This window comes from Artemia sp. Qi Xiang Cuo, chromosome 18 (genome assembly GCF_049724085.1).
Source record: "Artemia sp. Qi Xiang Cuo chromosome 18, ASM4972408v1, whole genome shotgun sequence".
NCBI lineage: Eukaryota > Metazoa > Arthropoda > Branchiopoda > Anostraca > Artemiidae > Artemia > Artemia sp. Qi Xiang Cuo.
In genome coordinates this window covers 18,083,788-18,110,266 of record NC_142811.1, presented here as the reverse complement: position 1 = coordinate 18,110,266, position 26,479 = coordinate 18,083,788, and the positions used below count along the sequence as shown (strand labels likewise).

General features: G+C 34.2%; 1 protein-coding gene across 1 annotated transcript in view; it reads right to left on the bottom strand.

The window, feature by feature from the left end:
• Positions 1 to 1,174: 1,174 nt before the first annotated feature.
• The window catches only part of mTerf3 (mitochondrial transcription termination factor 3), an 87,143-nt gene continuing 61,838 nt past the window's right edge, over positions 1,175 to 26,479 (bottom strand). Inside the window, exons 2-5 of the mRNA XM_089103839.1 lie at positions 16,407 to 16,841; positions 14,314 to 14,496; positions 5,747 to 5,961; positions 1,175 to 1,520 (exon numbers count right to left, since the gene is read on the bottom strand). Of these exons, the coding sequence (XP_088959965.1) occupies positions 1,243 to 1,520; positions 5,747 to 5,961; positions 14,314 to 14,496; positions 16,407 to 16,841 (1,111 nt within the window). The 3' untranslated portion in view covers positions 1,175 to 1,242. The remainder of the gene's footprint in view (positions 1,521 to 5,746; positions 5,962 to 14,313; positions 14,497 to 16,406; positions 16,842 to 26,479) is intronic.

Sequence of the window (26,479 nt, the reverse complement as noted above, 5' to 3'; positions counted from 1 at the left end):
AATTGGCCTCTTACAAGTTCATGTATTAAATAGGTGGCACTGAATCATCTGGAGAGCAAATAATTGAGGTTTCTATTCTTCTCTAGTTCTTCTATGGCTCTCCATTAACTACACATTTATGAATACAGACTCTAGTTTAAATTTCGAAAGTTGGGATAAAATAAGGCCCTTTTTAGTTTAAGAAACACTGCGGCCGTTTAAGAAAATTGGCCTATTGAAATCAAAACCAGCAATTAACGTTTGTTTAGTTTTTTCTACACATTCTTTTGTCAATTTGATCAAATTGGCCTCTTACAAGTTCATGTATTAAATAGGTGGTACTGAATCATCTGGAGAGCAAATTATTGAGGTTTCTATTCTTTTCTAGTTGATCTATGGCTCTCCATTAACTATACATTTATGAATACAAACTCTAGTTTAAATTTCGAAAGTTGGTATAAAATAAGGCCCTTTTTAGTTTAAGAAACACTGCGGCCGTTTCAGAAAATTGGCCTATTGAAATCAAAACCAGAAATTAACGTTTGTTTAGTTTTTTCTACACATTCTTTTGTCAATTTGATCAAATTGGCCTCTTACAAGTTCATGTATTAAATAGGTGGTACTGAATCATCTGGAGAGCAAATTATTGAGGTTTCTATTCTTTTCTAGTTGATCTATGGCTCTCCATTAACTACACATTTATGAATACAACCCTAATTTAAATTTCGAAAGCTGGCATAAAATAAGGCCCTTTTTAGTTTAAGAAACACTGCGGCCGTTTCAGAAAATTGGCTTATTGAAGTCAACATCAGCAATTAACGTTTGTTTAGTATTTTCTGTTTAGTAGTAGATTAGATTAATAAATTAAGTTAATCAATTAATTCAATAAACAATTGATTAATCAATATAATTATATATACTCATAAACATAAATAATAAATTTATTATTATAATAAGTAGTGATTACTAATAATAAAACTAATAAGAAAAATTAATAATAATTTTATTTTATTTCTTGCTGATAGTATTGAGCGAGATTAAAACTTCCTACAGGAACCATCCACATCCTACACATGCTACCATTCTACAGGGACATCGGTAGCCTATATATGAAAAAATGTGTTGATGAAAACTAAAAAAAATATAAAAATACTTTTTTTTATCTCCTGAGAAGTAAGAAATTGATAGCGTATTGACCGAAACAAGCCTATCCTTTCATTACAGTATGTTCCTTGCAAAAAATTACCATAGTTATTTAATGCATTAGATTGTTTTTAAAAACTCATTATATACATCGATTGAGCTCCCAGCTATTTCTACAGCAAAAAAGCTATCATCTCTTTTGATCAGCTGATCAATTGGCACAAAGTCAGGTTGCGTTTTATCATACTGATGACGGTTGTTCACCTCCAGGAATTCGTGTCTTGGGCGAAGACGCAGCAAACGGGTTCGAAACAAGGCGGGGTATTCAAGTATTGTCTCATGTGGTATTTTCATTATATTGTGGAAATAGTTGAATCGTTCCACCATTGTTTGACTGGCTAAAATGAAAAGAAAAATAAAAGCGGAAGAATTTTGGAATGTAAGTAAAGAGGGGAAAGAGACAGAATTTAGAGTCAAGGACCATAAAAAAAGAGATCATCACTCACGTACGCCTTGGAAACTAAGCTATGTTTCGACCACTGTATATAGAATATATACAGTATAACCACGACTCGTTAATATTTGGCTACTACAGTCTTGGCACGTATAATACCTCCGCCCATATTCTCGTCCATCAACAATTCAGTGTAGCCTATATTAGCCTGGAAGACAGATTTTGGCTGAAACTTTCTCAAAATACCTTTGCAACCAACTCGAGACTTTGCAATCTACTTGTAATTTCTAAAAACATCTAATAATAACAATACACTATTTTATATATGTATATAACATATATAACAATTTTATAACATACATAAAATTATATATGTACATAGATATATATTTTATAAACCAATTTTTATATTTGCATTGGAATAAATTAATTTAAAATTAGACTCTTTTAAATTTAGTGTTACAAAGGTGATTCCAAGTTTCGCGTTCAAGAGAAATCTGACTTGTCTACCCGTGAAAAAATATAATGGGGTGTATGTTTCTACGTTCTCCGGAGCACTTGCATCTTGGTCGGGCTTTGTATAATGGTTGAGATAGGAAATGATTTTACTGTCTATATGTATATACAGTGGTTTCGACTGTCGAATGATGGCTTTCCTGATTATGAAAAGCTACCCGGAAAATTATTACAGCTACCCAGAAAATATAAAAATTATAAAAGCTACCCGGAAACCCATTGTTTACGATCGCTGTTGGTGAGCCAAATTACAAATTCTAAGGAATCACCAATCACAGTTCTAGACGAAAAGTCTCTTGAACAATAATGAAGTTTTCCCATCCCAGTTTATATATTTTATCAATATATTTTATATATTTTAGTTTATATATTTTAGCAAATATAGATTTTATCTTCTTCCTTTAAAGCTGCTGGTTAAATTTTGTCGCTCAAAAAAAATTTGTAATTATTTTTGCTCATTGGGTTGATATGTTTGCATAATGTACATATAATTCATGTTATGTACAATTTGAGTAAAAAGTCTATCTTTCAGAAACAAAATGGATTGTTGGCCCCTTGTAAATTTGAAACTTTAAAGTAATTATGAGGAAACCAAAGGAAAAAGAGCAGAATAGGGAAAAACCTTGGACAAAATGGGTGTTACCCCATAGTTGGCTGCCTGCCAATAAGTTTTAACCCTTAATAAGGACAACCCACTTGTTACTGAGTGACCCCTTTCCAGTTTTCCACAAATATCTTTTTTATATGATTTGGTTGGAGTAAAAAAAAGGAAAAAAAAACTCTTCATAATAATAAATGGTAAGTAAATAGCGACCATTATTAATAACAAAATCATAAGAACCTAAATGTTGATAACATTAAATGAAAGAATCAGCTTTTTATGGCGATTCAAAATATGTATTTGTTCGAGTTTGAAGTTAAACATCATAAGTTATTAGTACATAAGTATAATTATAGAAAAACAAAATTTAAAAAGGGGGCAATCTCGACAAAAGTACGCCGTCAACTTTTGCTTGTATTGCACGAGTACTGATGAGCTGATATCTGAAGCCACTATAATCAGAAATTTTTAATTCTGCATTTTCTCCCTGAATGAATACGTGTTTTTTGTGTTTTATTATCGTTTTTTTTTAAGGAGTGATTATATTAATCTAGTTATTCACTTTGAAAAAGTTTTAATTTTTTATAGTTATGAAGTATAAAGTTTCCAAGTATCTTTTTTGGTATTTTGTATTCAAAATACCGTATTCAAAATTCAAAATATATTCAAAATTCAAAATGTATTCAAAATTCAGGTTTTTGGTATTCAAAACTAAATTGAAAATATCAATATTACTCAGTGGCGTTCAACACTTTCAGCTTTTCTCAATGACGCCCTGCACTAGAAAATTTTATTTGATTTACTTAATCTTAGTTTTAATATTTTACTTTGAACAAAATACTTTTAAAAGGCTTTGCTTTTTATAATCACCAAGTCAGAAGGCATTAAATATTTTGATGTCTGATAGCCAAGTTTAAAAATATCGATATTGTTCAAAATATCCTTCCAACACTTCGGCATTGCTCAATAGAACTGAATGCTGGGAGTTCACATCTTATTTTTAATAAATAGGCTATTGTTTTGTGCATTTTTTTTGTAATTACTTTACTTTTTTCATTTCTATATACTTTCACTTTACTTGACATACTTTTTTTTATCGCCTTTAGAAAAATGTTTGTCTCTAAGCTTTGCTACCCATAAAAATCGAACAGTGATCATCGGAATATTGACCATTCTTTTGCGTTATTGACCAATACTGACCAATATATTGACCAATATATTGACAATGTATTGACAAAATATTGACCAATGCTTTTACGTTAGCAAAAGTGTTGTGTTCATAAAATTATACCGTTTCATGAAATGTAATTAAACAAATAAAAAAGAGTTTTCAACTAAAAGTAAGGAGCAAATTTAAAACTTAAAGCGAATGGAAATTACCCTGTATATAAGAGGGACTATCCCCTCCTCAACACCTTGCTCATTAAACAAAAGTTTTTTAGTGCTTTAAAGAACCTTATTTTTCCAATTCAATGACTATCGTATTTTAGTAAATGTTCTTAAAGGATTTGGACAAGAAACTAAACTTCATAGTAAAGAGCAAGGCGGTAAGGAGGAGACAGCCCCTTTCCTATAAAGAACAATCTGTTCGAATAAGTTTCAAATCTGTTCATTGCTTTCAGTTTAAAAAACTGTTTTTTTTTTACTTAAGCACAACCAAAATATAATGCGGATACCGGCCTCCTAAAGCCCTGCTTAAAAGCTGAGCAATTTAAATTTTGGACAAAATTTGAATATACTTGAAAATTTACGATGAGTAGTATTTTTGGTCAAAAAGTCCTTGTTAATATTTCTACTGCAGAATTTCGGTATTATAGTTCATATGAATAGAAATTATGTGAGACTTTTGATCTTCTACATAACTGAAGACATCACATCCTCTACAATAGATCAATAAATACGTTACATACATATGTTTAAATACACTGAAATATTTCATATAAATAGAAAAAGAGAAATATTACCATTTAAAATTGCCGAAAACAAAGCCCCAGCGGCATTTGCCACCCCCAAATAAATTTCCTGGCAGGGCTCATGATGGCCCACCTCTGAAACCGCTAAAGTACCAAGGGCATCAAAATAAAACCATAGTTTACCCATTGAGCAAGTCTTAGATCTGCTCACACCTAAATACCATGAATTTTCTTAGGATTTTGTTTTGATTATTTTAAAATAATGAAGTTCTTAGGGTGGCATCACGTTTTCGTCAGTGTCACCAAGTTAACTCATGAAGAAAAATAAGCAAAACTTATCAATAAAATTTGACAACGATTTTCGTCTGTAATAATTCAAGAAATTAAAACTCTGTTGACTCCCAAAAACAATTACACCTTCTTTAGCTGTTCGGTATTGTATGTATTTTAGCCGATTTTTTGCTGAATTTTACCCACGATTTATTTCCCAAATTGGCACCCGCTGATACCAACAACTTAATAACTGCATATGGAAGGTTTTTTATAGGGTTAAAACTCTTGCATTACTGATTTCAACGAAGGTGTAACATTCTACAAAATATATTTATAAGATTTCTGTTTCAAACGGACATTCGGAGATGATTAGCTAGCCTCCAACCACTTTCAGCCTTTAAACAGCATACTATAGCTTTTCAGTTTGCAATTTAACATGCGTTCACTGAAATTTCTACGACCATTGGTGGGAAAAATAGTTCATTAGAAGGATATAGTTATATGTTAATCAAAATTAAACCTTATATCCGATTCAACTGTAAAAAGTTGGGCATTTAAAACCAGGGCATGGTCATGGATTTGTTATTTTTCATGCATCTTTAAGAAGAGAACGATGGATAAAATTTTTTTTTAAATAATGCAAGTTTGGCATATTTACATCTTAGCATATAGTATCTGTGGTCAATGGCACCGTGGGGGGGGGGCAAGGGGGGTAGATGTCCCCCCCTTCCACAATAATTTGGAGAAAGAATTATTATATAGCCCATGTCCCTTGACTCTCCGCCTGTAAACCCCTGTTGCCCCCCCCCCCCAATAAAAAAGCTAAGACTACCCCCCTGTTTGTGGTGCATGTTTTGTCGAACCTACGTATTAAGAAGACTCTTGGGTCTTTCAGTAGGAGAGACTTTGTTTCCTCTTTGGTAAATCCCATTTCTTCCCAGATGCTGAATTTGATCATTTCCAGTTTCGATAAGTTCTTTGTCACAAGGCGTGGACATCCAGTTGCAATTTTTCGTACCTCATTCCCAGTCAACTTAAAGTTCTTTTGTAAGTATCCAAGATGCTCGTCAATTTCTTGTGTTCTGAAAATAAGATTAGAATGTTGAATATAAAAATGTACGGTGAAGTTGACGAGATTGGTCTTGTGGTTTGATACCACCTGTTTTTTGTCAGTGTTTTCTTGTTATTTTCTATTTTTAATTTCTTTATTTTTCTTTTCTATAGTTCTTTTGTAAAATTCTTCTTTTATTCTTTATCTTTCTTTCCCATTAACATTTTTATTTTCACGTTATCATATAACGGGTATTTTCAAATACAGGATGCACCAAATAATATACCAGCAGTCCTCTGCCGAAATCTAATATCTATACTAAATTCTATTCGAGTTAAGGATGGAGCTCACCTAACCTTTGATACACCAAGTCTAATGGTTCAAGTTCAAGTTCTTTATTAATCAATAAAAATTTTTTTTGACAAAACTATCAAATTAATTACCCACAGTGAGAATAACTGGTGTGTGTGTTTATATACACTTAATAATAAATAACAAATGCTATCTCCAGATACCTGAATAAAAAGATTGTTCTTCAACTCTTCGTATTGTAACAACACAAAAACTCCTCATACCATCAAAAGAAACAAATAAATAAACTGAAAGGAGCAGCATCCACCTCAAAAAATGAATAAACTTAATAATTACTGGTTAAGTGATTCATTAATCTAATTTTATTATTAGCCAATAAATTATTAAAATCTATAAAACTATGGAATTTATTCCAATTATATATAATACTATGCCTTGGTGAAAAACGGGACCTTTCATATTTTATTAAAGCCTGAGGAACATCACAACTGCCACTGGTCCAATATGCATGCAAAACCTGATTATAATCGTGAAAAAAATTATTATGCAAATAAAAACACTCAGGAAAAAGAGCTTGAACGTGTTTAATCATATAAAGAACAGAATCGAAAGAAGAAAAAAGATCCAGTGGAAGAATATTCAAAATTTTATACATACTTTTTGTTGACGATTTACCAGGGTAAGAAAACGGGCTAGGCAGGCAATGTTGCAATAGACGCAGAGCTTTATTTTGTTGCCTCTGAAGAGGAAGAATATAATTTTCAAAAGTATTCAAAAAAATACTGGGACAGTAATTTATATAAGAATGCACTAGAGAATGATGAATATATTTCAAGACAAAAAATGGCAGAACAAATTTCAGATGATCCATCATTCCAATATTTCTTGCCAGTTTCATGCGAAGATAAATTGCATGGCTTTTAAATCATAAACTTGAATCCAATATTATCCCGAGATACTTAATGTACCCAACTCTTTCAATTTCAATGGGCAAGCCTTGAATATCAAGCGTCCCAATTTCCGGTGCTGTTTTCCCAGTACAAGAGTCGGTGATGTCTTCTGTCTTAGTACAGTTAATATTCTGAATTTTTTTCAAAAACCATAAGATAAGCCTCGCCAGCGTTGATTCCAACCTAAGCTTCAAAGATCTAGAGTTGGGGCTGCTGACATCGCATGCTGTATCATCAGCAAATAATATGTTAAGGTCAATATCATTGATGGTATTACTGATGTCAATAACATAGATAAGAAATAGGAATGGACCCAAAATAGAGCCTTTTGGGACTCCGACAGACTGAGATTGAGATACTGATCAGGAAGATGTATCGCCTCCGTCTACATACTAATTTATGTTTTTTTAGTTATTAAACAACCAAATAATGAACTGGGCCTTTTATGCCGCAGTTATCAAGTTCAGCATGCAATATTTTATGGGTATTCGTATCAAATGCCCTTTTGATGTAAAAAAAAATTGTAGCAAGAATATCCCCTTTGTCGAGGACGTCATGAACAAACTGAGTCATTGCCATAATAGCATGCTCGGTAGAGTGAGACTTCCGTAACTCAAATTGCATCGGACTAAAAAATTTAGATTTCATTAGAAAGCTGACTATACGGTTATATAGGCACTTTTCGAGCAACTTCCCAAATGTAGACAGGATCGAAATGGGCCGATAGTTTGTTGGTTTCTTCGGGTCTCCTCTTTTATACAAAGAAATAAATCTTGCAGACTTGAAACAAGAAAGAAATCTTCCGGTTTTAAAACAGAGGTTGAATACATGGGAAAGCGTGTTTACAATATTTGGTGCTATGCACTTAATCAGATTAGTCGATGACCCATAGATCCCTTCCGAAAATCCATTCTTTAAAAGGTTTGTTGTAAGTAAAAGTTCATCTGGGGTTACAGGAGTAAAAAACATTGAGCAATTAAGAGACGGGGGTAGATATGATTGAAAGTCCTCTCCAGTTTCATTATCCATATGACGGGCCAGGTTGTTTCCATCAGTTGACGGGGTTTCCTCGCCAATTTTCGCAAAGTGTATATTTAATGCATTGATAACTTCCACTTTTCCTGTAGCCAGGTTAGTTCCATTTTCAGCTATTAATTCATCAGGAAGATCATGGGTCTTATGTTTTCCTAAGCACTTATTAATTATTTCCCATGTCTTCTTGGGGAACCCTTCTGCTTCAACAAATGCTTCGGCGAAGTAATGACTTTTTGCTGATCTTAAAATTTTTGTTAAATTATTTTTGCATCTGCGAAATTCAGCTAATTTAACTTCAGATGGATGCATTAAGTATGCCTTATATAACAGATTCTTATTTTTTACTGATACCAGCAATCCAGGAGATATCCAAGGCTTAATTGGCTTTATACTATTTCTTCTTGATATTTGACGGAGAGGGAAAGCATTATTGAAACAACGTTTAAACTGATTCACAAAACATTCAGCAGCATATTCAGGGTCCGAAGACTCTAGACAAGAAGAAAAGTCACCTGAAGAAAGCAATACTTTAAGTTTACTTACGGGGTTTTCATTAGTCATCCTCATTTTTCTTTTAGTAGGCCTATTAAACTCTGTAATCAAGTGAAAGTTGGTCACAAGCATCAAATGGTCTGAAAAATCTTCAATAACCACGTCACTAGACTTTAGTTCCAGATTCGTAAACAAATTATCAATAAAGGGAAGCAGAATCTTTCATTATTCTTGTTGGGACTCCATAAGCTGGTAAGAGACCACCGGATAAGCAAACTGATAACAAATCAGCCCCGTCAGAAGATATTCCGTGGAAATTACCACTTGAATTATTAGAATTATATAAATCAATATTAAAGTCACCCATGAAAACTATTTTTGGATATTTTTTCGAGGCAATATGCACAAAATCATCAAGAAGTTCCATGAATTTTGAAGCAGGAGAACTTGGAGGCCGGTAAAAAACACAGCACAAAATTTTCATACTATTTACATCTATTTTAACTGCCAAAAATTCAAGCGCCATTTCAAGATATAGGTGATAATATTTGCTCACCAGATTAGACTGAATTGTTGATTTAATGGAGAAACCTAACCCTCTCTTTTTTATATTAATCCGATTCCTATGAAAAAAAGTATAATCCCGATTATTAATAAATTTCTTTGGCGAATTATTTAAAAATGTTTCACAAGAGGCGAAGACCTCTATATTATGGTGAAACATAAACAAGGATATTTGATCAACAATATTTAATAACCTATGACAGTTCAAAAATGCCATTCTAAAATTAGAGCCTTTATTAAAAACTTAGTTGGGGAGAAGATACTTATTTTTTGGGATAGAATGAACCATCGTATATAAACATCGTTATCTTTGCATAATTTCTCAAATATTTTACATAAATCAAGGAGGTGATCCTCAAAATCACGAATTCTATCATCCATTATCTAAATACTGGGTATACTTATTGACAGAAAGTGGCTTACCAACCATACGGAGAGTTAACATTTCTTCTATACGCTTTAGTTTCTTACATACAACATTATCAAACAATTTTATTTTCCATTATGTGTGAACCATACATATACCTTAAACAGTTTATGTGTAATATTTGTTACTTTTCTTCAAAAGAGTATCCTAGAAACTAGGGAGAAACTGTCAAAAGTAGAAAGTGGAAAGATCACGTTTCATATTCGTGTGATCAACACTTTTTGGCTATATTTAAATGCACTTTATATTTAAAGGCATTTTGATCGTGATGTTATTACACACTGAAGAAACATCGTATCAGACTGAGGAGAAAAAACTACTTTAGTCGCTGCGACTACAGAGGTTTAAACGCTTGAAGCTGAAGACACATTTCGAGTGGGATAAAAAGGAAGTTAAACAACGTTCAGCTATAGTCCGAGGCTATCCACCAAAAATTCAATCGATCACCTTATCTTCTGATCACCGATCACCAACCAAAATTTATATTTATAACTTTTCTCTAAAGGTTATATGAAAAATATATAACCTTTAGACTAATTATTCTTAGTTCATACCATTTGTCAGGTTGACCTGACATGCTGTCAGGTTGACCTGACATGCTGACATTTGTCAGCATGACCACAAGAATTTCTGGCCATGGTTTGCTCCTAGCTAGAAAAATATAATTACCCTTTTATGAAATTATACTCAAGTAAAATAGATTGATCAGAAGTGTCATTGATGCTTATAGAAATTATTCTATACCACTAACAGGATCCAGATTGCAGCGGTAGCTAGCAACCTAGTAAGAGACAATCTCGTCCAATGTTAAGAAGTATAATAACCTATAACTCCTAAAAATAGAGTCAGATCAAACCAAAAAGAACATCATTAGAACCGTCTTGTTCGCAACCCCTATATAGGAAACTTTCTGTCCCTTGGCTTGAACAGCAAGGGAAATATATTGGCTTGAAAATCAAGAAAAGTGGCAGCTACTACAGCATTCTGCTGTAGAACATCGTAGAGTTGTTCAATGGCTCATTTTAAAGGAAATTAATTGATTGATTTCCTTTAATCCTTTAATTCCTTTCATTTTAAAAGAAATTGATTTCCTAAAATTGTTCCATCCACCTTCTACATTGTCAAATTTTAAACTGTCCAATTTAGTCTTCAACTGTCCCTAGAATGTTTTCTAGTAAAGAACGAACCCAGGGGAATCAGGGAGCAGAGGTACTCGAGTACGACGTCATATACCAGAGAATCAGTTTTTCAAAATATACGCGTGTTGTACTATCTTGCAAAAGATACGTGTGTTACATCATCTTTTACATGAAGATGGAGAATTTGTCAAATTGCATTTTATTCATCAATGGGTAACGTCATTCACAGTTGGGTGTACCATATATTTATATTTACATGTATACCATATATTGATTGAAAATGAAACACAGATGCATAAAAGAATGTACCCTTGCCGTAATTTTGTTTTTCTAGGGGACTTCAATGCATATACTAGTGAATAGGACGAGTTGCAGGTTGGTGAATCCCTTGTAAATGAACCAGGTCAGAATTTTTGTTTGGAGAATGAATGTGATTATGTTTTCCCTATTAGGAAAAGCAGGGATAGGTCTTTGAAAATAAATAGATGGGGAAGGAATTTAATAATTTTTTTTTTAAAGGAAGGGTTACTAATTATAAAACGGGAGATTGGGAGGAGATTTTGGTATGGGTAATTTTACGTGTTATAGAGGGTTTAGCCCGAGTTTAGCTGATTATATTTTATGCAGTTTATCTCTCTGACCCCGGGCGGTGGGCCTCAGGGTCCTAGAGTTGGTTGGATCTGACCATTTGTCAGTGGCTCTTAAGCTGAGAGCGTGTATTCGACCGTCTGAAAGGGTAAATAAAAGGTCTACGTGTGAGGAAAGAATCCGTAAACCAGTTTGGATAGCCAAGGAGAAAGAAGAATGGGTTAAAATGGAACTAGAAAGTGAGGAATTTCAGAATGATTGCCATTCAATTTTGAATTTTTCAGAACCACCTGAATTGGATCAAGCTGTTTGGGTAATTACAGATAGAATTTATGAGAGCATCAAGCCTTTATATCAGGATAGGAAACATCCGGCCAGAAAAGATGGTGTTTTTTTTTGGTGAGGAATGTAGGCAGAAAAGGGAAGAGGTAGTTAGGGTTTTCAGGCTACTTAAAGCAACAATCCCACTGGATCAAGAATTTGCGCAGGCTAGCTGAATATAGGAAATCAAGGTCAGATTATAATAGGATTAAAAGAGTTAAACAGAGAGAGAGGCAGATAAAGATTAATGAGGAAATTAAGAGATCTTACGGTGTGAATAACCCTAGAGAGTTTTGGTTGGTAGTTAATTGTTCAATCCAGAGCCGAGGAATAAGAGGAGATGTCCCGCCAGTTGAGACGCGGCCAGATTATTTTGAAAATAGGGAGCCAGAATATGTCAAGGCGAATGAGTCGAATAGTTCAGAGAATAGAGAGTTAGGTCTAGGGACGTTTACATATTGTTTAAAACATAACCATTACGATTTAATTAGACCTGTTTCTCAACATAAAATTTGGAATCAGTTGAAAAAGATGAATGGTAATTCGTGTCCAGGAACAGATGGTATATCTACAAAGGCCCTGAGGTTAGGAAGGACAACTTTAATACCCATGTTGGCTGCACTTTTCTCGATTGTAGTAGAGAAAGCTCGTTGGCCTCGCTCATGGGACACTTCGGTAGCAGTGCCTCTTTTTAAGAACGGTAATAGGAAGTTATATGAAAATTTTAGATCCATCTTTATGAGAAATGTGGTAAGTAAATTGTTTTGTAAGGTTCTGGAATTTAGGCTAAGAGATAGGTTAGATAAGGAGGAAATACTTAGCCCGGTGCAAGCGGGATTCAGATCGACATTCAGCACTGTTGACCATATTTTTTATTTTTGGATGTACTGAGAAGGAAATATGCTAGAGGGAAAAATGGTCGGCAATTTGTAGCATTTTTAGACCTGAAAAGTGCTTTTGACTCGGTAAATAGGAGGTTGTAAATTGAAAGTCTGGTGGAAATAGGTTTGCCGTCTTGTTTTCTAGCAATAATAACAGATACTGGAGGGTGAAATTTGTTGTGAAGGTTTTGGGAAATTTTTCTAGGCTGATTACGTCTCATGTGGGTGTGAAACAACGATGAACTATGAAAATTAATGAAAATTAATAGAACCACTTATGTACCTTTGGATTGATTTAGACTGTCATGTATGTTATTCGCGGATGACATAGCTCTAGTGGCGGATAGTAGAGATAATCCTCAGAAGCAATAAGATATAATAAAAAATTATTTAGAAAAGAAGGATTAATGGTTTAACGATAATAAGTCAGAAGTACTAGTACAATACCGTATCCTGGGGGTTATGGGGTTTGGCCCCCCCCCCCCGAAATGTCCGAGAAAATTGTTTTTTTCAAACATATTGAAAAAAGTGTGGGAAATGGGATGTATCTGTCCCCAGTTGTGCAAAATGAGCCTATTGGTGTTTGTGGAAAGATGATTCAAGCTGATATTGTTGAAGGGGTAAACGAAATTGTATGCTATTCAGTTTTATCGGATGGAACATATGACATAAGAAACACTGATCAGCTGTCCCTTTTTTGTCGGTATGTTTCAAACAGAGCTTTACACTAGGATTTTTTTGGTGTTTTTCCATTTTTAGATTTAATCGTACACGGCATGACCACCATACTATTAAAAACCTTGAAAAACTGTGGTTTGGATTTGAACAAACTTGTAAGACAGGGATATGACGGAGCAGCTGCTATGAGTGGGTTCCTGAGAGGCACTCAAGCTTGGATTAGACAGCAGTATCCACGAGGAGTTTATGTCCACTGTGGAGGATATACACTCAACCTGGCGATCGCTTCCGCTTGTTCCATTCCAGTCCAGTTTTACTAGCTGAAACCTGCAAGACAGATATTTTCGAGAAAAAAAAGAATTAAAGTAGATTGTCAAGTTAGTTCGCTAGTTTAATCTAATATTGATTTTGTGAAATGAGGAACATGGCGGTGAAAGCCAGATCAAGAGAAACTACGCATAAAAAATCCTGTGACTCGAAAACATATTGTTAATTTTACTGGGTCAAAATTTCACAAAGCAAAATAAGACAACCAATCGGGTTATTAAAGGCGAGGGTTTCCTTTCATAGACAACTACACAATATGACAACTGTGCCTTTTAATAAGGCACTTCTTTTTTAATAAGACCATTGAATGATAAAATACGTCAAAGACATGAAACAATGAAGCCAAAGCACACTTTTCACCACGGAGCTGTAGGAAAGTAATTTCTCCGAGAGGGGCACCCTCTTTCGGAAATCACGTACACCAGGCATCGCGTTCCAAGAGTAGAAGAGGTGTTCCAAGCCCGGTGCCAAGCATGGCGCAAATCGTACCAAGCGTGACACACACTGTACCAAAAATGGTAGAACTGCGCAGGACACGTGGCATTCTGAGATATACATCAATTGGCGGAAAGTAGGCACCCCTCGATTCTCTCTTTTTATCTTTGGCTAGACTGAAGTCCATGTTTAGTTTATTACTCTCAACTACAAATAGGTTAGGTTACCACTTACTTGAATGAAAGCCACAAAGGATTGTGCGAAATGATTCTTGCAATCATACTGGGACTAAAACGCTTACTTTCCAGATAGTTGAACCTCACCTGGATGTCATCCAAGGATTCTAAAAATATTCGTGGATTCTTTGTCAAGAACCATCCAAGCTTTTCAGGCTCAAGGCCATAATCAGTCAACAACCTGGAAAGAATATATGACGTTCAGACACAAATAGTAAGTAAGTATGACGATACTAGACCCTCAAGGTCCTAATGTTTCACGGTCCTTCATCCAGGAGGTGCAATGGGGGCCGGGAGCCAGCCATCCTGTGCTTTTGCAAACCCTTCCTGCTTACCTTCCCTAGATTTCTCCAGTTACCAATTTAGAGCTGGGTTGACCCTGGCTGAGGTTGAGCTTAGAGAGTCGCGCCACTGACCCCAACCCAAACCGAATAGCCGACCACGCCAGGAATTGAACCCACGCCCTTTGGCCAAAGGATTTCTAACCCAGCGTGCCAACCATTTAACCAGGACGGCTTAAATAATTCCGACACAGATAGAATCCTAGTCTAAGAGCCCAGATTTGATAGTGGAGCTACGAAACGTTTATATAAAACAACATAATAGCTGTTTATACGACAATACATACGTTTATTTTTATTTTTCGGTACATACACACAATAATAATAAAAGAAAAAATGTAAATAATAAAACACAGACAAAACATATCCTATGAATATAATTAATTAGATAAATTAGAAGGATGAAATTGTTTGTGCTGAGATGACCGTTCGTCTTAATATAGTTCTCGGGTTGTTAATTTTAATCTAAGACGCGGTTTTCCGTCGAATAGCCTGTCGGTATACGGCACAGGTGCACACCCCAACCAAACTCCGGTGCAACAAGTACCCACACCGAACTCTTCTCCTACCTCTAGGGGTGCGCACCCCACACTTTGGGAAACACTGTGTTATGTGAATAAACTTCTGAGGGATTTCAAATATTTTGAGGGATTTTCAGAAGTTTAGAGCGATTCTCACAAGGGATTCATTGTTACTTGAGCTAATTTTCAAAATTTTCATCCACATGACTCTTCTACAGTATTTTAAATATATAAGAGCACGTTTCCAGAAGGCATTTCCTTCATCTACAACTAATCTGAAAATAGTCAGGTGATGAATCTGGTGTCAAAATTTAAGGCATTTCTCAAACTACGATCTTTTACCAAGCGCAATTGTTAGGATCGTCTATTTCTGAAAACCAGCCACAATTTGTAAGCTAAACGGTTTGAAACGGAGTGCCCGTCAAAAACTAGACAGTGTATGAGCGCCAGAAAATAATTGTTGGTCACATTACATAAACTAATCCTATGGAGTATCTAACAAGATTGAAAGGAAAACAATTCTCATATTCCGTATGTCCCGGGATTTGCTCGGGAGAGTTGCTGGATAAATTCTGGAGTCGGGAGTCATATCCAATATGTTCGGGAGTTTCAAGGAATGTTTCGGTTGGTACAACACATTTAGAAAATGAATCAAGTTATCAAAAGTCTAAACTTTTTCTTTAAATAGTAGACTCCTGTTCACCAGACTTCGGTTTGTCTTAGATAACATTAAATCATGTGCCATACAATTAAAAAAAAACAACAACAACTGTTTTTCGCTCTTTTTAAAATAAATTGCCAATTTGGTCGATACTGGCGTCCTTGTTACCTTGCTCCCCCCCCCCCCATAGTTTTGATTATTGTCAAATTGCCCCCCCCCTCCCAAGAATTTGCTCTAGATCCGCCCCTTGTACAATGTGAATATGAATGACTATTTGTGTATATACAGTCGTGCATATTACATTTTATTATTAAATTTTATTACACTTTTATTATACATTTTATTACAAATTTATTATACGTTTTATACATTTATTATACATTTTACATTTTATTACAGTGGCATATTACATTTAATGCATATCACATTTTAGATCGAATATAAAAACAGACAGCGATGCTCTAAACGTTACTGTTCTATAAAATGTAACCAATGTGCTTATATAAATACGATAATGTGCCAATTCCCGAAAATATAGGGGGGGGGGAGGCAAGAAAGAGAAACTGACCTAATATACGGTTGAATATCATTGACAAAGTCCTTTTTCAGTATAGATTCCACGAGCTCTCGATCTTCGTCCCATTTTGACATATCAATCCCTATCCTCACGAACTCCTGAAGAAGTGGTGACTTATTTACATAGCCAGCGAGATTGTAACTAGCAGGGATGCGAGGAGAAGCAGGTTCACATTCAACATCAAAACGCTGGTCGTAAGGGTCTTTCTTTACACCATACACCTGTTGAGCTGTTTTTAAAATGTTTTTGTATACCTCTCCGGATTCAGAGACATCTATTTCTTTTTTAGATCTTTCTAGTTGAGTTTCGTTCGGATTCAGCTCTGAACGTTGGCAATTATATCTGATCACGCTGTATGATGGATTGCTGAGTTTTCGCTGAAAAACTTTACTTAAGCCGAATATTGAACTCTTCATTTTGGTTCTCCTAAAAAGAAAAATATATATTTACATTTTATATAAGAATATAAATTTTACATTTTAATATTGACTCAATCGACTCAATGTAATTTCAATGTAAAAATAAAGTTTTAAGCTATCAAAATAATAAACTTTTCTAACTTTTCAAAACTTTCACTGCATAAATATTCAAATGCTCTTTCACTACAAAAAAAAAGAAAAGAAAAAAAATATAAATATATATAAATTATACATTTTAATATAATCGATTCAATGTAATTTCAATGTAAAAGAAAAGTTTTATGCTATTAAAATAATAAACGTTTCCAACTTCTCAAAACTTTCACTGTATATATATTCAAATGTTCTTTCACCATACAAATAAGAAAGAGTAGAAAAAAAATTCGTCAAGTTTTTAATAGTGGAAGGGAACCTCAAGGATAAGAATCTTTCGTAGAGAAGGGATTAAAACCTAAAATAGTGGCGGATCCAGGGGGGCGAGGTAGGCGCGCATCCCCCTAAAGTATTCTAAAGTAGTGCAATTTACTTAATTAACGCAAGATTGCGTTAATTAAACTTGCTCCTAACGCAAATCCTGGATCTGCCCCTGAATAGACCGTAGAAGAAGATTTTTTATTTATTTGAATAAATCAACATAACAAAAAAAAAAACATATACCCCCAACAGAGAGCAAAGCTCGTAAAATTGGGTATTAATAAAAAAAAAAAAAAAAAACAAAAAAAAAGAAAAAAAAAAAAAAAACAAAAAAAACAAAAAAACATTTCCTCATCATAACAAAAGAGAGAAAGAAAAAAAACCTGGTTAAAGAAAAAAACAAAAAACATAACAAACATAAAGAAAACAAACGCTGGACAAGTGGGGCATGGAAGGCTATCCCAACATGGGTAACAAATATAAAAAAAAAATAATAATAATAATAAAAAAATTTCTATTCCACCATCACAGGTCAATACATAATTTTAATATTTTCTTCCTTAGAACTGATATTTGCCGAAATGACTCAATTTGAATTCTATCTTTCAGCCTATATTTATTTGAAATAAATGGTATTTGGTATCTAATTGAAAATCTAGATCTTTCACAATTAACAAAGGGAATTCGATATGTTCCAGAACACCTAAGAGCCGAAGGAGGGGGCAGAATCAACAGAGATTTTTCATAAAAATAACTACTAGGATCTTGTATTTTAAAATGCCATATTGATATATTAAGTTCTCTTATGTGTTTCAGATCTAATAAATTCAAGAAAAGAAATAATGTTTCATTTTCCGATGCATCTCTAAGTTTTGATGGACGATGTAAAAAATTTCCAAGTATTCTCACTGCTTTATTTTGAAGGATCTGTAGGGGTTTTATATGCGTCCAAAAAGTATTTAAATAAATAATTGTGCAATAATTTAAATAAGGAGCAATCAAAGAATGATAAATTATTTTTAAAATTGAAAATGGAAAAACATGTTGCAAACGATACATAGACCCAATATTTTGCGAAAGTTTCACCCTTAAATGATCAATATGAGTTTGAAATGACAAAAGGGGATCAATAAAAACTCCTAAATAACGATACGATTGAACTCTACGTATTTTATGCTCACCAACTTGAAGCTCCTGACATGAAATTTTTTTAGTAGCACGTTTTGAATGACCAAAAATCATAAATTCAGTCTTCTTAAAATTCGGTAATAAAAAATTAGAAACAAACCATCGATTAACTGAACTAACAGTGTTAAACAAATTTTGAATAAATGTAGATGAATCCTTCGCTTTAACAGAAACAGCTGTGTCATCTGCAAATAAAATTGCAAGACCATTATTTCCATGAAAACATCGTGGGAGATCATTAATATAAATCAAAAATAAAAGCGGACCTAATACCGATCCTTGTGGGACACCAATATCTTCAAGATCATTTAAACTAGACAAATGTCCATCAACATCTACCACGATTTTACGTCCATAAAGGTATGATCTTATTATATCTAGTCCTTTCCCTCTTATACCGGAATTTTCCATTTTATCAAAAAGAATTTCATGGTTTAAAGTGTCAAATGCTTTTTTAACATCATAAAAAACAGTAGATACATGATAATTACTATCTAAGCAGTCATTTATTTCTAATACAAGAGCTGCAACTGCTTGTTCCGTCGAATGGCCTGCCCTAAATCCAAACTGATATTTGGTAAAAAAAATTATTTTATCTAGATAATTAGTAATCCTTCCTTTTAAAATTTTTTCCAATACTTTAGACAATGGTGATAAAATTGCAATAGGACGACAATTATTTGTATCAGATTTATCTCCTTTTTTATGCAATGGTATTACACGTGCAATTTTCCATCTTTTAGGAAATGTACCTGAGAAAATACATAAATTTAAAATATGAAGCAATGGTTCAAATATTTCACCTGCAATATTTTTTAACAAATTAGTTGAAAGTTCATCATATCCCAATGAATTACCATTTTTTAAATTCTTAATGACCTTTTGAAATTCTGCAAAAGTAACCGGGGCCATAAATATGCTCGTATCTTCAGTGGGCGGTAGATATTTTTTATGCGACCTTGGGGAAGAAAGGTCAATTTCTCCTGAAACAACAGATGATCCAATACTAGCAAAATATTCACTAAACTTCTTAGCAACAGCTTGTGGTCCTCTAAATTCTTTACCATTAATATCAAATAACACTTCAGGGTGTAGCAACTTTTTATTTCTTCCAATTTTATCTTTAATCAAAAGATAGTCTTTCTAGGGGAATCTGAATTTCGAAAAGAATTTTCATAATAAAGTCTTTCACTTACTCTAAGGATCCTTACCAGCATATTCTTATGATTTTTAAAACACGTTATATTTATTTCCGTGGGATATTTTATTCTAATTTTATATAAACGATTTTTCTCATTAATAGATCTCAAAAGTGATTCATTTATCCAAGGTTTTTTTGGGGTAAGTTTCTTTCCTCTCGGGCTTTTATATGGGCAAAAAAGATCAAGCTTTTCATTCATAATATAATAAAATTTATCTAATGATTGGTTCGGATCCTTCTCATCAATTACAGGACTCCAATCAACATCACCAAGCCCTTCTTTTAACCTTAACACATTTTTATGTGAAAAATCTCTACGCTTGGTTTGATTTTTTTTTATTATGCGGAAAATTTATAAGAAAATCAGACATAATTATACAGTGGTCAGATGAATCATCAGGAATAATAAATGTATTAACAGCACTATAACGTGAAAAAATATTATCAATAAGTGAAAATGATGTATCAGCTATTCTAGAGGGCACAAAACATACGGGGTTTCGTCCATAAGATAGTGGGCCCTCCAAAAACTGCAAAATATTTCTATCTATTCTATTCTGATCTGCAGATAGGAGTTTCATTAAATCAATATTAAAATCACCCATAACTAAATAAGGAGTATAAAGACTAGCTAATTTATCCAACATACTTTCAAAATGATTTTTAAATTCTATCTGGCTGGATGACGGAGTACGGTAAATAACTGCAACTAAAAGCTTCCGATTATTTGGAAAAAAGCATTCAACTACACAAGATTCAAAAATCATTTCAATATTCATTGACAAAAAATCAATCCTTATACGTGCTGGTATGCAATTTTTAATCAAAACACCTAGACCCCCTTGTTTTTGTCTTTTCCGACCGATGTGAAAAAATTGGTAATCTTTTACATGTATATTTTCAATTGAAAAATCATCTAAAAAAGTTTCACATAGGCCTAATATATCTGCATCTGAATCCGACAAAAAAGTTTCAATCACATCCTGCGCAGTCCTCCAACCCCGGCAATTCCAAAACGACATCCTACTTGTATTTACATTTTTTCTTACCAGCTCATTCATAAATATATATTGATTTTTTGGGATATCAAAATTACTAGAAGTATCTTCATCATCACCAGCTACAATAGTTTGAAAAATTGACTGAAATGAAAGAGAATTCCGCTCAAATTCTTTTAACCTTGATGATTGAATTTCACGATTATCTCTATCTATTATCAAATATTAACTCCACGTTAAGAGAAACCAAACCATGCCCTAAAAGACCAGCAAACCATAATAAAAAATAACAATTAAAAAAACAAAACAAAAAAAAAAGTAATCTCCATTCCAAGTCGTTTTCCCTCAGTACGACTAATCTGCACAACTTTTAATTTAGAAACATAAATATCTTCATAAAAACTAAAAAACACTACTACTGTTTCCAGGCCTAGTATCACTGAAAGCCAAGACCAATCCATAAGAACTCCAATCACAACCCGGTACGCTCCGCGCCGCGCTATACATTATACACCATTAATACTTTTCCTCATTTTGTTTTTGTTTACATTATTCCCTCCACAACATCTTTTTTAAAAAAAGAAGATAAAAAAACACGAGACAACATTAATTCATACCAATATGCTATCACAAAAAAAAACAAAGAATTAAAAGCACAACAAAGTAATAACTCAAAATCATGTTAAACTAAAATAATTAATATAAATATAAATATGACAACCCGCCTAGCATTGCATAGGCCCACCTCGAGGACTTATCGGCACTGACAATTCAGGAATCACGTCATTCACGGAGAAAGAAACACGCAGGCCATTTGGCCGATCAAAACAAAGGAGAGGTGGAACCGATTTTGTTACCCATGCTTGAATACCACAATCAGCAAGCTTTGATCTTTTTTCAATCAGCCGTTTTCTAATGTCTCTCACTGCCGTTGGAGCATCATCGCTAAGATAAATATCTTTAAGACCGCAAGTAGTCTTTCCATTAATTTTTTTCATCTGTTTCAGAATCTTTATTTTTTGGTCTTTATACCGAAAATTAACTTTAAAAAGTCTACGGTCTTTTTTCAATTATTTAAAATCGAAATATTGGGTCTCATTTACAACAAGTCCTTCTTCACAAACAGTTCTGAAAATCGCTTTAGCTTCCTCTTTATCATCAAAAGGTACATTCCAAACCACTATATTTTTCTCATTCATTCTATACTCGCAATGCATTAACAGATTTTTCAACTGATTATTTTCTTCACGGAGAAACACTGACTCAGCTGTAACAACACTAATCTGTGATTTTACATTTATTATTTCATTCTCATTAGCCGCCACATGGGTCTGGATCGTCGAAAATTGCTGCGATTGGCCAGATAGCGCTTCCTCAAGTGATTTGACCCGGGTTTCCAGAGATTTGAACTGGTCCGTGATACCGTCAAGCTTTTTTCCATTGTCTTTCACTATAGTTAGAATTTCAGAAAAGCTCCGAGCCAGCGTCGAAATTGACAAAGTTTCTCCCTCCTTAGGTGAAGATGACGAATAATCATTTTGATCCTCTTCGAATGAGACTTCTTTACGGTTTCTTTTATTTCGCCCCATGAATAAGCAGCAATTAAAAAAATGGACAAATAGTCTTACCTCAGCCGGCAACGATTGTTTATCCACGTTGTTGCTAGTGTGCAGTGCTTTTAGCCGTTTGGCAGGGCAAACACCTTTTCCAACGTCGGTAATCAAAGGCTCTGTTTATAATGACTCAAATCCAATCCTCTTTTACTCCATGCAATTCTTCAGTTCAAAGCAATAATCACACACCAAAAAATTTTCTTTCATCAATTCAAAACATTAATCTCACCAGCTATTTCACTCCTCAGCCAAAACTACCGCAGGCACGGAGCGCCTAAGGTGTTACTCGTTCGGGGAATGAATCATGACTGAATCATGACCGTATCTAGTGAATAGTTTATCCCCCCCTTGTTTTGACAGGTACAGGGATTTCATTGGGTAATAAAATTCATTTCAGCATAACTGCCGACATAAACAATGAAAAGAAGCTGAAGAAGAAATGAGAAGAAGATTATCCTTTGGTCTTTGCAAATGAAACGTTGTGCGAACTTAAAATTAAATTCTTTATACGTCCTTTATTTGCAATGTGGACCTTAGATGTCCTTTGCAATGGGGTGCTTTATTTACATTGTGGTCCATATTATGTGGACCTTATTATTCAATGCAATTTGAACCTTATTAGTCATGTCCTGAATTTAATGGAGGACATCAAAACCAAATGTCCACCCTCGGTTTTGTGTTCGGTTAGGCCAGTGGTTCTCAAACTTATCCAAACACTATATCCCTTTTTACCCACAATACATTTAAGGTACCCCTTCTCAGTTGCCGGTGCTAAGTGAAGTATAGCTAAGATATAAATAAATTGCCGGTTCTAGAGTTAAAGGGTTGTTTTATTTTTTTATTGACCGGCTACGTACCCCCTTAAAAATTTTTGCGTGCCCCCAAGGGGTACGCGTACAACAGTTTGAGAACTACTGGCTTAGGCCATTCAGCCATGACAAGCTTTCAAATGTATATAGTTTAATCAAGTTACTAAAAGCGATTCAAATAGTATACTGTCTTAAATCCCTCTATAGAAGGCTTGTAACACTTCTTGAAACGTGTAACTGACAGATAAAATTCAAAGCGTAATCAAAGATTTAGGCAAATTTAACTAAGTATCTTACGTTCTTGCATCGCAAAAGTAAACGATATTTTGATGTTTCATAATGTAAAAAAAAATTAATAATAATAATAAATAAATAACACCAGTTACTGACTCATTATAAACAAGCGCCACTCTCTACAGAAGAACAAGAAGTTACGTGTAATGGTGTCTTTTACCCAAGACAGTGATCAAATACAAAATAAGCGAATATTTCCGCTGCATGACCAACAGTCATCAATCAGCAGCAAAATACAAGAAAAAGTAAAACAAAGAAACCAATAAGAAATTACTTCAGGATCAAAAAGCTCCTTGATTAAAAAAAAAAAAATAAAGCCTAAATTAACAGATCCTTAGCTTCATCACTTCATAAAAGTTCAGTTAAAACTCGTTATTCACCACTCTTTAATAGATCGCCACGACCCCAGACAATAAGTGCATGATAATAATAATACATAAGTGCACCCCAGACAATAAGTGCATGATAGAGATGTCTATGTGCGCTATCTTATAATGCCTAAAAGAGTGATGACGCTAACACGTGCTAGAAGCCTTAAACTGAGGATAGGCGAGCGAAGGCACCAAATTAATTGATACCATACAATTATTTCAGTTGGGCGTCTGCGTTATATATGATTTGTCTGTAGGCATGACAATATCCATTGATGGGTTGAAATTTTCATTCGCATGTGAGAGAACGCGCTCGGGAATCAACTGAATAGCTGACTGATCAATCGCTTATACGCTAAAATCAGTAAATTGCCATTTTTTACTTCTTTGTGGTAACAATACCAGTTCAACAGAAGCAAGTCGATTCAAATTCATCATTTGTTGGATAATCCAAAAGTAGCTACAATTTTCCGCATCATGTCTACGATTTTCCAAATACGTTTATATGGTTTTTCTGCAAAATATACATTGTTCGAATTGTGCTTTTTCAAAATCACAAGATGTGAGGACTACTGATTTTAATTCACGCATGTTCCGTAGTATATTAAATCGAGACAGGTAATGCACAGAAAAAGAGGCGTTAGGTCCATGACTCCTAGAAGTCCATAGATTAAGCCCATAATTTCTGAATAAATTCCAATATTTCTAATATAGTACGCCTCTATTTTTCAAATTTTGGGCCCTGCGAAACATCGATCCCCTCAAAAAATTCCTACTTACTTTTTCAAAATTTTATTAAATGTATAATGACGGATCACAAGGCTTTAAGCTACGAAAAAAGTAACATTTTAATTACATTGACATTGGAGTAAGTGTAAATTAATGTCCATGTTTCGATGTTGTCTTTCATCCAACGCCTGACTTGATTTGAAGTTTGTTATATTTTTTTCCTGAATATTTTGTGAAAATCTGGCTGCGAATTTTTTTTTAACTTTTAGTGTTAACAGTTATTCGTTGTTGGTCGAAGAAAGTGAAACAGGTTTGATTTAATTCTTCTTTTTTTCAGCAAAATTGTTCAGATTTACATTCAAACATGGAACGAATTTGCACCAAACATGGAAATCGAATGTGAATTCATTCGATGAGAACGGATCTTTAAACTTGTTTGAACACACAGAAGTGAAATGCAATCAGGAGTTGGAGAACTTTACATCTTTCTTAGACTGAGAAGCGGAAAAGGTTGTTTTGTGTTGATCATTATATGAGGCTCGAACTGAGAAAATAAGCTAAAAGCTACCAGCTGAAAAAATACGAGGGCAGAAGAGAAGCAATATTTTATGATACTTGGTCCATTCATGCCTATGACCAAATTGACCTCAATCCTGGATATAAAAGTGCTACTTGAATTAGTAATGCAATAAAATTATTAGAAACTGTGACAGATGATATCTGGCTTCATTGAAATGCACTTTACACAGTGTCGATTTCTTGAGACAAGCCTTTCACTTTTAGCACGGTAGATTGTCATAGTATCACCAGGATTTCAGCATGAAATTCAAATCATTAAAAAAAAAAGAACAAAAAATCATAGACATTACAAACAATCATAGACAGGGCATAGCGCAGTCATAGGCAGCGCAATAGCACTGCATAAGTAAAGAACAATCTTGGTACAATCTATTATTTTTTTTATTTTTTTTTTCTTGGTCTTATACCAGGGCACTTCGTATGGAAGGAGTTATCGTAGAAACTTCGAAAAGGGCTCATTTTATTGGAAATTAGAATGGCTTGTGGCCTTTTTAATGGTCGAAAGAAATTGGAAGGCAACTAACACCCCTTCCACGCCCACCATTTCCTCAAACACATCCAATCAAAATTTGAGGTAGACACTTTGTTCAGCGTAGTCGATTTTCTTACATAGATAATTTTTTTGAGAAGGACACTCCCTCACAACCCTCAGAACAAAGGTTCTAAGTTTTACCCTGGGGCATATAAAGTTTTTTATAGAAAGCGTTGTCGTGGAAACTTCAAAAAAGGCTCGTTCGATTGGAAATTCAAAGGGCTAGTGCCCTTTTTAATGGTCGAAAGTGATTGGAGGGCTAACCCCCTCTCACGCCCACCTTTTCCCCAAACACGTCCAATCAAAATTTTGAGATAGACATTTTGTTTAATGTAGTGAAAGTTCTGGAAATTAGGTCTTTGAGGATGACAACCCCCCCCAGCCCTTAGGGCACGGGTTGTAAGTTATGCCCTGGGGACATATCAGGTTTTTTTATAGAACGCGTTGTCGCAAAAACTTCAAAAAAGGATCGTTTGATGGGAAAAAATGGCTAGTGCCCTTTTTAATAGTCGAAAGTGATTGGAAGGCAACTAACACCCCTTCCCCGCCCACCATTTATCCAAACACATCCAATCGAAATTTTGAGATAGCCATTCTGTTCAAAGTAGTTGAAAGGTCCGGAAATTATATATTTGAGGATGACACTACTCCCACAGCCCTCAGGGTAGGGGTTGTAAGTTTCGCCCTGGGGGCATATAAGGTTTTTATTAAAAGCTTTGTCGTAGAAACTTGAAAAAGGGTTCATTCGATTGAAAATTCAAAGGGCTAAGGCTTTTTTTAATCGTTGAAAGTAATTTGAGGGCAACTAACGCCCCTCTCACGCTCACCTTTTCCCCAAACACATTCAACAAAAATTTTTGAAAACTACTTTGCTCAACGAAGCTAAAAGTCATAGGCATTAGGCCTTAGGGGGTGAT